The 12,126-nt window shown below is 29.1% G+C and overlaps 1 protein-coding gene and 1 non-coding gene across 2 annotated transcripts in view; both read left to right on the top strand.

The window, feature by feature from the left end:
• Window positions 1-1,990: 1,990 nt before the first annotated feature.
• The window catches only part of LOC113397738 (A-kinase anchor protein 13), a 44,013-nt gene continuing 33,877 nt past the window's right edge, over window positions 1,991-12,126 (top strand). The window contains exons 1-2 of the mRNA XM_064218607.1: window positions 1,991-2,381; window positions 3,048-3,108. Coding sequence (XP_064074677.1) covers window positions 3,066-3,108 — 43 coding nt within the window. The 5' untranslated portion in view covers window positions 1,991-2,381; window positions 3,048-3,065. The remainder of the gene's footprint in view (window positions 2,382-3,047; window positions 3,109-12,126) is intronic.
• Window positions 6,353-6,426, top strand: Trnav-cac (transfer RNA valine (anticodon CAC)). The gene has a single exon. It is a non-coding gene; the product is annotated as a tRNA-Val (tRNA).

The following is a 12,126-nucleotide window of genomic DNA, read 5'->3' as shown; positions in this document are numbered from 1 at the left end:
ACCTTTATCGAACCATGAAAGCAGAGACGCTTGATGATATGATAATAAACATTAGAAGACTAACATTAAAAGCTCTTATTTAAGTATTGATTACATATGACGTTATTTCAAATAAATTTATAATTAAATATTACAAATTGCAACCTTATAAATTTCTGTAAACATCAAACATACAATACTTTCATAATAGAATTTTAAAACTGACTGACAGAAGTAGAGTACTGATAACCGTCCCGATCACCGGTAAGTCTGAAAATATATTGATTTGCGCAATAGTTTCTCGCATTAAGTTACTAAGCGGTAATAAGGATTTTTTAATTTCATCCTTGTAAGTAAAGGTAAAAAGGAATTGAATATCATATTTGAAGCTAGACATGTAGAAGTTGATATTTTCTTTCTGGTCCATATACCAATGACAAAACAAATGACAGTAGTTTTATTCTTCACTTAAGAGGTTGAATTGATGAAGTACACATCGTCAATTTAATTTTTATATGTATTTGATATTTTCGTATTAAGAAATCTAGAAGTACTCTGTTTATCTATGCGTACTGGGTAGGTACTACAAACCATAAAAAAGAAGTCTATATAAAAATCAAGTTAAGTATTAGTTCGTAATACTTTTTTATTATACTTATTCTTTAAAATGTTCCGAGTATAAGTACATGTTATGCTGTGTCACACATGTACATCGGGAAAAGTTTCAAATAAAAATATATAAAATGATATAAAGTTTCCTTTTCTTAAGCATGTTTCATAAATATAATAGCCTCGTAAATATTGTCTTCAAATGTTATTTAGTTAAGTAATAATAACTTTTATTGCAGGCATTTAGCCAAACCCACATTTAAAAGTATACAAAAATATTATATTTCAAAGAATGAAAATAAAATTTAAAGGAAAGGAATTGTTCCTTTACCGATGCAGCCTACACCAACATTTTCAGAAAGCTGACGAGTACTGCGTCGCAGTCCTTGCTTTGAGGATGGCAAAGAAATCAGGCACTCTCGCAGTAGCAAATATGGCTTTCGAACTGCAGAAACGTGACTGCTTCATTAGAAAGCAAATAGCGTTCTTATAATGTACTTATTCTAATTGTATTGTACCCACAATGCCTCTCCACAACTGACACTTGTAAAAGAACAGAGAAAACTATTCCTTCAAAAAAATAAGTACTAATATTTTTTAACCTCAGTGGCAACGTTTATTACGTCTGGCGTAGTTTTTGAACCGGTAAATATCCAATGCAGTTTTTTTCATTTTAATTGAATTTTTGTATAGCTGCTAGTTTAGCTGAAATTATTCGTTTAAAAGTCGGCAAGAGTCCACACACTAGAATTCTAAATACGCCTTGTGCCCTGCACAGTTGGCTAGTCTTCGTTGAGAATAGGTAAATATAATTTAAAGTACAAAATCGATATCATTTATTTAATAAACAATATTCTGCTTGGTAACTTGGAATATTTTTTTGTTTGTTTCAAGCGCCTTTCAAATTATGAAAGTTTCTTGGGTTTCCATGTACAAAAGTTTCAAACTAAGTTATAACTTTTTTCCCACTATAATTTACTCTTTAATAAAGAATGAAAATACAGATTAAAATTTAATTTCTATATTCAAAATTTATACACCTGAATTTTACAAAACATTGTGTGATAGAAGTCTGGTCACTTCTATAATAATAATAAAAAAATATTGCCATATAAAAAAACACAAATGAAGTAATTGTACTTTCTTGTAATAAAATATTATTTGTAATGGTAAAATAAAACTAAATAAAACATCTAACACAAATTAACATTTTATTTTCAACTTAATATTTCAATAAATAAATTTTAAGCAACTATTACATCGACAAAATATATCCTGTGTCAAATGAAGTGTAAGCTAATTTACATCATAAGTTTAAGAAGTTAAAGTTAACTTTTGCTTAGTATAAACAATTTAGCTTGGTTCGACTATCGGCATTCTCAAAACTTGTCAGTGAGAAATTTAGAACTGAAGTCGTCGACATTTGTTAAAAGTTTAAAAGTTTTTTAAACTATTGAAGTAACTTTTTTTTGTCATGTAAAAAGTTTTAATAACATTAATATCATTGTAGAAACTAAATAAACTGTTCAAAATTAGGTTTAAATAAAGTTTTTTGTGATGTTTCAAGTTGTATAACTGTTTATTGTTTTGTGTAGGTGGCTATCTATGTGGATCGGTTTGTCCCATTGTGAAAGTGTATTTTCGCATAAAATTTAGATCCCATTGTTTAAATCATTCCGGGTAACTGCTGAGAAAATGCCAAGTTTGTGCCTTGCGTAAAATATAAGAAGTTAATTGTTTGAGTGTAGTGTATTGACGGTGTGATATATGAGATCTCAATTTTGGAAAAACATGTAAGTTGTAAATATTTTTGTTTTCTTTTTTTTATTACATCGATCCAAATCTTTATATTATATATCCTAATATTTTGTTTTAGTTGGTAACTGTTACTTCATAAACCACTTAGTTATCTTGAAAAGGTGTATAGATAGTAGCATAAGCTGCATTATCTATTATATTATTTTGAACATTCCTTAAACATTAAATTCCCTTTCCTATAAAAATAATTACCTAGTGACTTTTAATTAAATATTAAAATGTATTATGTATCAATTTTTATATCTAAATAAAATGTTTGTAAAATATTAACACTATTCACAATACAAATCTTTATATATACCTAGTTAAATTATTGTTTATTCCGATACTGATAAACTAAATTACTATTTAAGTTATACTAAAACAAAACTTATATTAGCATAATAAAATAAATTCATAGCTTTAAATGATTATATTTACTAATATCAATCATTTCAAATACATATAAATAACTATGACTATTAATAATTTTATTTCACACTTATTGCAATAAATGATATGTACACAATATACTACTCCAAAATATGTATGGTTTTCTTAATAACAATATTATGTCCTGGAAATAAATTTATTTAAATTATGCAATATAATACTCTGCTTTTTTTCCTTAAATTTCACTTATTTTTTTTCTTTATTTTCAGCTCCGGTGTAGATACAAAATGAATATACAATCACAAGATAATATCAGAATTATATCTTCAGGTAATATATTTTTAATGAATATATGGAAAATCTTAATATAAAATTCAGCATTTTTAAACAATAAATAATCAGTAATTATCAGCTACAAACATCATTATCTAATGTATCTACATTTGTTAATTAACTATTAATCCCAAATAATCATATCAACCAAAATAAATAACTTCAGAAAAACCTGTGAATCAAAGAGGTGGTTTTAAAAGCTTTTAAAAATATACTGATTTAATTCAGTGTTCAATTAATTTATATGCAACATCATTTTTCTGGACACAAATAAATTGTTATCCCAAGGTATACTCTAAACTGGATGAGCCAAGTTGGTCTTATAGAAAAACTTTAGTTTCCATCGTTACTAAAGGAAATAGTAGGATAGTAGGTTTTAATCTCTTCACATAACCAGAACTGGAACAGAGTGGTGAACTATGTTCTAATGTTATTCCTAAAAGGGGTGCTTTCTTTCCTTGTTTACATTGTAAAGTTTGTGAAACTCATTTATAATTAATTAATAAAACCAGATCCTGTTTTGATTATTCCAATTCAAACTTGAAAAGATTCTCAGGACATAATACTAATATAAATTGTCGTTAAATATAAACTCATTCAATGATTCATTCTTTGATAGTACTAAAGTATGCTAACAAAGGACAAAATATGTTGTTAATTTAAAAATAGAATAGACAATTCTCTGTCAGCAAACACATTTACTTTGGTGTATTTTTATAACCATACATTATAAAAAAAGTGTTTTAATAAGGTGGTAAATAATGCTTAAATTTACATTTTAACCACATCAACATAATATCATAAAAATACATAACCTGTTATTTTGATACTTAATTTTTTTAAACTAATGGTACCAAAATAAATATATATTATATACACATTAACGGCAAAAAAATACTATGTAACTATGTTAATTGTTATTTATTATCATGATTTACACAACCAACACTACTGACACTAACATTTTATATTGTTTTTAAAGAGGGGTTTTAGGTGAGAAATTTCAGTCTCATAATTAAAAAAATTGTTCAAGAGTGCATCGATATGATATATTTAACAAAAAATATGTCACGTAGGATTTTTTAATAAAATAGATTATTTTTTCTGCTGTTATGTACTTTTAGTTGTCTCATGCACACAAGGAAATCTTGTAAGCATGATTGGTACTCACTCTAACTAATGGAAGCCGATAATAATTTACATGGAGGTGTACGCCTTTGTGAGTGTATAGATCTATATATTAATAACGTTTTACTTATCATATATGCAAATCTCGATCAAAGTTAGGGCTGTAATTATTTCCTCCTACTTTTGTTGTCTCCAGTTATATTATTTTCTTTTAAATTATCAAGTATAGTAAATTTATCCATTGTGCTGATACAAATCCTATTGACAAGTGTTAATCTGTGTTATTAATAATAATAAGCTTTTTTTTTATTATAATGGATTCTGGTAACCAACGTATAAAATGTCTTGTCAAAGTTAAATTACAAACACATTAAACTATATAAATTTCATTTCAAATATATAATAAAAAATATTATAAAAATGTCTTGTGACTTTATGTGACTTATGAATTATATTAGTCTCTGTGGCTCCACAGATTAATAAAACGAATGGCTGTTCAAGCATGATCAATTGAAATATCAAATATCCAAAGACATACTTTCACATAATTTTTATGATTTATAATAACAGTAAGATGCAAATATTTCGTTAAATGAGATTAGAAATTTTTTCTAGCCTATCTGTGTACCATAAATAATTGTAGAGATTGATATATTGCCATATGCAGAAAATAGGTTTACGTTTTTTTTTAATTTTGGATAAATTATTCTTCCCTAGCTACGCGCTGCGGTTTCATCTGCGATAAATTTGTATTATACATTAAAGAAAAAACATATCTTAAACCTAACAGTATTATTAAAATAAAACTTCTTTGTAGTAGCTAGTTTAAGTTGATGACTCATACCGTTTAGAGTTTCGGTTGATTTACGAAGCAAGCAAGAAGAAAAAATATTGGGATTTTATGACAAAAAAATCACAGTAGCAATTCGAAGTTTGGAAGGTAGTGCTTATCAATCAACCTATGCAAGCTCCTACCACCGAATGTTTGTTCCAATGTTTTTATAACTCTAGTACTATAATATTACGTAAGTTGGAATAGACAACTACGTAAGTTGGCTATTCTCTGATGATTTACTTGGTGTGCTTTGTGCAAGCCCGTTTGGGCACCACTCATCAGATATTCTACCGCCAAATAGCAATACTTAGTATTGTTGTTTTTTAAAAGAAAATTGATTAATAGAAAGATTGGTGAATACCTCTTGTTTATTGTATGTTTACTTGTAGATCAAATATAAACATATATAAGAAAATAAACAATAATAAGTTTCGTATTACAACAGAAAATTCTTTGGTTACCATTTTTATAGTTTAATTTAAAAAAAAAAAAAACACTAGCCCAAGTGGACGGTAAACGTGTTAACATGTCCATGTATTATACAAACCGATGGTAAAGATATCTTTGTTTTATAATTTGCATGACTAACAGACCCAAACCATTTGCATTGAGTGTCAAACTTATTACATATAATTATATTTAACATTTGCCCGCTTACACTGAAGAACCGAAATGGCCCAGTGATTAGAACACGTGAAACTTAAGGAGGGTTTCAAGTTCAAACACAATCAAGCACCATTGAGTTTTCATGTGCTTAATTTAGAAAACGTCGGAACGGAAAACGTCGTAAAGAAATTCGTATTGAATGAAACTCCGTCACAATTCACATGTGTTTCTACTTAAATGAAATGAAGGTTCTTGGTGGATTAATCTCCTAATTCTCTCCTCAATAGAAAAGGCTCTTGTCCAACAGTTAGATATTTACTAATAGGGAAACTATAAAAGTTGAAATATAAATAGACCCTAATGATACACTTCTATTTGTTTCATTTTTAATTCTAAAAATGTATTTAACCATTTTTATAGACATTTCTTCGTACTTTTTGTATATTATAAAATCGAAATTGGCTATTTATCACCGCCATTTAAAATGAAAATATATAATATTATGCAAGCATCCGTTGCTTAAACTAGGGATGAGATATTTTATTGAGCTCTCCTGAGTATATTAATCAAAAGTTAGGGAGAAAGTCTATGACCGCTTTAGTAAAAGAATAAATTGTAGATTAAAATTCCAATTATCAGATTACAGTCTAGATTTTTACACCAGGAGATATAGTTTCCGTAGTGTAGCGGTTATCACGTGTGCTTCACACGCACAAGGCCCCCGGTTCGATCCCGGGCGGGAAACATTTGATTTTTTTTATATTTCAAATATATCCTAATCTTTTCTGTTAATATTAATTTTTAAAATAATTTGTGCTGCTTAACTTATCCATAAGAAAATAACATGAAGCGATTTATCACAAAGTATAATTTATATTCCAACCGCAACTGATGTTTTGTCTTGTAAATTTATCTTTATTTGGCAAGTTCGTTACAATTGCGTCAAGGAATAACGTCAGTATTTACGCCTAATTATTTCATAATTAGAAATGGTTCAAATGAAATATTTTTACACTTTTAGGCGTCCATATATGTATATTCGTAATTGTTAAACCTATGGAAAATAATATTCTAAGTATGTTTTTATTAAATAGAATGCATTTAATTACTCCTACATATACTCTATGGAAGAAAGACCACAGTGGCGTGCATTTGGAGAGGCCTATGTCCAGCAGTGGACAAATATGGGCTGATGATGATGATGATGTCCTCTTAATTATTGTTAATAGTACATTTTTTTTATTGGCAATTCGAAATCTATGTCGCATATAAAAGGGACTCTTGAAAGATCCATATATGAATTTTTCATTCGATAGCGCAGTGGATTTTCCACTTAAGTAAGTATCCTGACCAAATCTCTGGGGTGACTGAGATTGTTGAATAGTTCAGCCTTCGTCGTGCTGAGTGGATCGATTTTACGCATGCGCAAATCATCTAGCCCGTACAAAGGCTAGGTAGCTGCCCGAGCAGCGACTGTCAAAATAATATTATATTTTAGCGATTTTCACACGCGAAACATTCCATTTTTAAATTTTGTTGTTTTAGAATAATTTCTACATTCGATTTTAAACTATGTTCGATATATAAATTTAAAAATTCGGGCCTTGTTGTGTTTTTTTTTTCAATAATGAGTGTTTGGTTTTAAATAAAAATATGTGTTTTTTTGTGGTCCAGACTTAATTAAATTAGTGTTCCACTTTCGAAAATGTAGTGCGATTGTATTTGGGTATGTATACCTTACTTGTAAAGTTGTTCCATTCGTTTACTTGTTGCGCCTTTGTGCCTAGTTACGTAATGTGACATTTTAAAATGGATTAACGATTATTTTGATTTTAAAATGTTCCACTTGAACAGTAGCCTGTTACAAAAATTTAATATAGCTTTCTTCAGCTATGAATAAATAATATTGTAATTTAAAATGTTGCTTGAAAATGACAACATAAAATTATGTAAATAGTTTATAAAAATAAAGAAATCGTACTAAATTATAAAGACGAATATAATATAGTATATATTTTTTTATTTTATTTTGGAAACAAACTGTCCTATTACATTGAAAAGTTTAAAAAAAAACATTCACCAAAAATAGTTTCCGATGTTACATTAATAATATTAATATATAACAATAAATTAAAATATTTAATTATATATCAATAAAATATAATTGACATATTCAAATAATTAATCAACGCACCAGTCTGTTACTGTTGTCAATATTATTAATTATGATTACATTATTGTAAACATATCTATTACATAGATAAAATATATCATTCACATTCATTTGTATATCTGTGGTTTTTTATTACAATGTTTTTAATTGCCTAAGGTTGAAAAAAACGTAGCTATAATTTTATTTATAAACTGCAGTTCATATTTAGAAGCAGTTCCATCGCTTCTGATTTTGAAATCATCTTGTAAACAGACTACTTATATGGTTATACACATGAAAAAGATATTATAAAAAACATAGCAATTAAAAAAAAACCATTTGAGTATGTTCCCTTTGGAATTGTTTTGATTATTGTCATTTATTATTAATAAAAAAATTCGGTCGTAACTTTATTCGACGTTTTTTAATTTAAAAATGAAAGTCATGATATCGGTCTATAAGTATTTTTAAAGAATTTATTTTATTATTATTATTCGTAATTTAATTTTACCTCGTTAAATAACAATATATTGTTGTACAACTTTGTCACAACTGTGTTTATGTTTATATAACGGTAAATTAGTTAACCTAATTTAATCAAAATCACTTAATGAAATAACAGGACCGATAAGAGATGAATTTAATCCGATGTAAATTAAATAATTCTGATTCGTTTATTGTTTGCGCATTAAACAATTGAAGCAGATAATTATACAAAAATATGTTCAAAATGTTGTTCATACATACCTTCGTTTAGAAAAAAATTTGAATAGAAATAGTATCCAATTTCACAGAACTCCATTCCCGACACATGACCTTGTTTCCCTCGGGCGGAAACCGCCCCAGGAAGACACGTGCAGTTTCCGCACCGCAGTTAATTTCCTCTTAACATGTATCGATTACTTGTTCTACTATAATTTATTAATTGCCATATTAACGCTAACTTTTTAATTTATAGTCAAAACGCAGATGGGCTATTCTAATGGTAGAAGTGTTCGCTGTGAGAAATAAAAGTCATTATGTCAAACACGGACCTATAAACACGGATATTACTAGCTAAGCCTGTGGTCTTACCCGCACGAAATTTATAAGACCTATATAGCCTATTACCTATAGCCCACAAACAGTCTCTCCTAATTTTGCCATTTGGAAAGGTGGTTAAAAAAAGGGGTGGATCATTCCTTGGTACTCAAACTATCCATATACTAAATTTCATGTAAATCGGTTCAGCGTTTTAAGCGTAAAGAGATAACAGATAGTTACTTTCGCATTTATGATATTGGTATAGACGTTACATACATATTGTCTTTTGAGCTCTAATTTTGACCTGGTTCTTTCAAACATCTTCGACAATTAAACGCTAAAAATGTTGCAGCTTAGCGGATAATTGATGATCTTATTGGCGATGGATATTTGTCCGCCAATATTAGTCTACAATTTTATCAATTTTTTTATTACGTGCTTGCGAATTATTACTTTGTGATAAATGTAGTTAGGCAGACAGACAGATAGGTCAACTGAGTCAACATCGCCCATAGACATTCATGTATATGTATTTAAATTGTTAAATATATGTACATACATATTTCTCATATATCGGCGACGTAAGGAATGGTCGTTACGTCGCCAATGCGCCGCCAATCTTGGGAAACTAAAATGGTATATCTCTTGTGCGTGTTACAATGGCCCGCTCACCCTTCAAACACACTGTACTAAGTTTTGCCGTTTGGAAGTGGAATAGATGATGAGATAGGTACTAGCATATACAGGCTTGCATAAAGCCCTTCCACCAATTTAAATCATCATCAAACTATAAATATTATTTTTTTATATGGTATAATATAATTGTAGTCCAAAAATTTATATTATTTTAATCATTGAACAATCTGCATTTTTTTTTGTTGAGAGTGGTCGTTGCCGGAATAGGTCACGAGAACATAACTACAAGGGTCGAAAAATCGGGACGGATACTTGTAATGATAAATTTCCTAGGACGAGATGACCCAGTTAATACAAAGCGGGTGATACTAAACTTCGAGCACCACTTAGTGCTTAATTTACTCGATAATAAAGGAGAAACAGGAGGAACAGTTTTGATTGAGGAAAAACAGTTTTAGGGAATCAATCAAATCGAGATTTTGATTAAAGATTTCACCCCTTATTTTCAACTATGGAACTCAAAAAATAAATATACTTTATTCAAATAGGTTCAAATCAAACCAAATATAATTTATTCAAATAATTATTACACAGGATTTTTTTGAATCGTCAATCTTTCAATTCTACCCTCATTTCAGAAAGCAAGAAAGGCTTTCTTTATCCCGCGAGAAGAAGCTGCAAGAAAATCGCATAGTTGCTCTTTTAAATAAACAGATTTAACCAGATTTACAATTATGTTTGTATTCTCAATAATTATCCTAAATCTAGGCATCATTATCCACAAAGTATTATTTTAATAAATATTAAAAACCAACTTTAATCTTTGTCTTAATATATTTTTTAAATTTGTTAAATGTTATAACAAGCTGGTTGGCTGGATGGTTCTTAAAAACAATTTTAAATCATCATTACATAATATACTAGCGGCCTGCCCCAGCTTCGCATGGGTGCAGTTTATTGATAAAGGAAATGATGTGATATAAATATAATTTATAACTACTTCTACTCAGGAATAATTTTGCTCTTTACTTGTGAAGTTTTTTGTTTGAATCATGTAATTTGAATCGTTTCATTACATCCGAAGATTACCCAACATACAAACAAACAATGTTTACCTCTTTTTTATCAATTATGAATGCATGTAATCTATATTCTATATCTATAAACAGCGATGTTTTCTTGAACGCGCATCCCACAAAAACCGCTGAACATAATCACATGAAATTTGTACCATTAAATTGAGTCAAACATTATCATTTAATATAATTTAACGTTTAACATAACCACAATGCGTAGCCGGGTCTCCTAAATATACGAGCCGTAATTTAAATGATTAATACAAATATTTATTTCGCTGTCGTCCTATTTTTTTTCCGTGTTTCAATTCAAGTGTTTTAAGCAATAATGCTGTGTATTCTTGAAGAGTTGCTTAATACAAAGACATGGGTGTATTTAGTTTAACAACCAAATCATTTTAATTGTGATTAATGGCATCACTGCATCTCACCGCGCGGCTCGCAGTGCGGAATTTGATTTGACACTACGTCATAATCACGGCTTAAAGTAATCGATATCATATCATATCATATCGTAATATTGTCGAATAATTGGTATTAAACATGTTGGAATAATGTTGTAGTGATTAATTTTGTATGTATTTGTGATAACTGTGTTGTTCTACGTCAGATGTACTAAATTTACTGTATATTTAGTGGTGGTAGTTTTCGTAGACTGATTCTGTCTATTGACTAGCATATAGTGCTGCAGATCCCGAGCTGTTGACTCTAAAATATCCTGTTCATTCAAAACTCAGTGGGTTTTTAAATAAATTATCAATAGCAGCCTTTTTCGAAAGGCACGTAAATATGTTGGTTGAACTCTGGTCGTTTTGGATTGCTATCCAATTGGGTTTTGACGGGCGACGGAATAGAGAGTACATCTACATTTACGAACATACTTGAGTACTATTACATCTCCTAGTACACATAAAAAAATCTCAATCTAAATACACCAAAGGCAATGACAAAACGTCTCAAGAGATTAGTTCTTTTAAAGAGAAAACGCAACCTTGACGTTGAACGTTAAGTAAGCCAGTGTACATGCACATATAAAAATCTGCCCTTATGGTAGTGTTATTATGCTATAGAATTATATAAATGTAAGCTTTCTGCCTGACTAAGAATGATGGCCATTATTGATCTCTTCGAAACGTCCAGGAGGCGATCGTTTCATTCCCAAAGTATTATCATCTAAGTATTCATTAGTCTCATAATATTCTTTACATACAAACTAACGATTTTTTTAAATGACTGAATAATTTTGAAATGGGATCCTGCTGTAAAAGTGTACATTGCCCAACAAAAGAATTATTATACCTGTGCAGTCGGGTAATATTCGTAACTAGCTTATGCTTGTTCCTAGTACTAATAGTACGTACGACACAACTTCTATAAGTCTTTTATATTACTACGAACACGATATCACGTGTACATAATATGTTTATTTTATTTACTTCCAAAACATAATGCTCTATACATTATTCTTCGGAAGTAGCTAAAGTAACAAGGCAAGTCGTATCCACATCAGTCAATAATCTATTTTTGATATGTGATATATTAGAACGCGTGCATCTTAA

Source organism: Vanessa tameamea, chromosome 23 (assembly GCF_037043105.1).
Source record: "Vanessa tameamea isolate UH-Manoa-2023 chromosome 23, ilVanTame1 primary haplotype, whole genome shotgun sequence".
NCBI lineage: Eukaryota > Metazoa > Arthropoda > Insecta > Lepidoptera > Nymphalidae > Vanessa > Vanessa tameamea.
The sequence above is the reverse complement of the archived record's forward strand: the minus strand, read 5'-3'. Positions and strand labels throughout refer to the sequence as shown.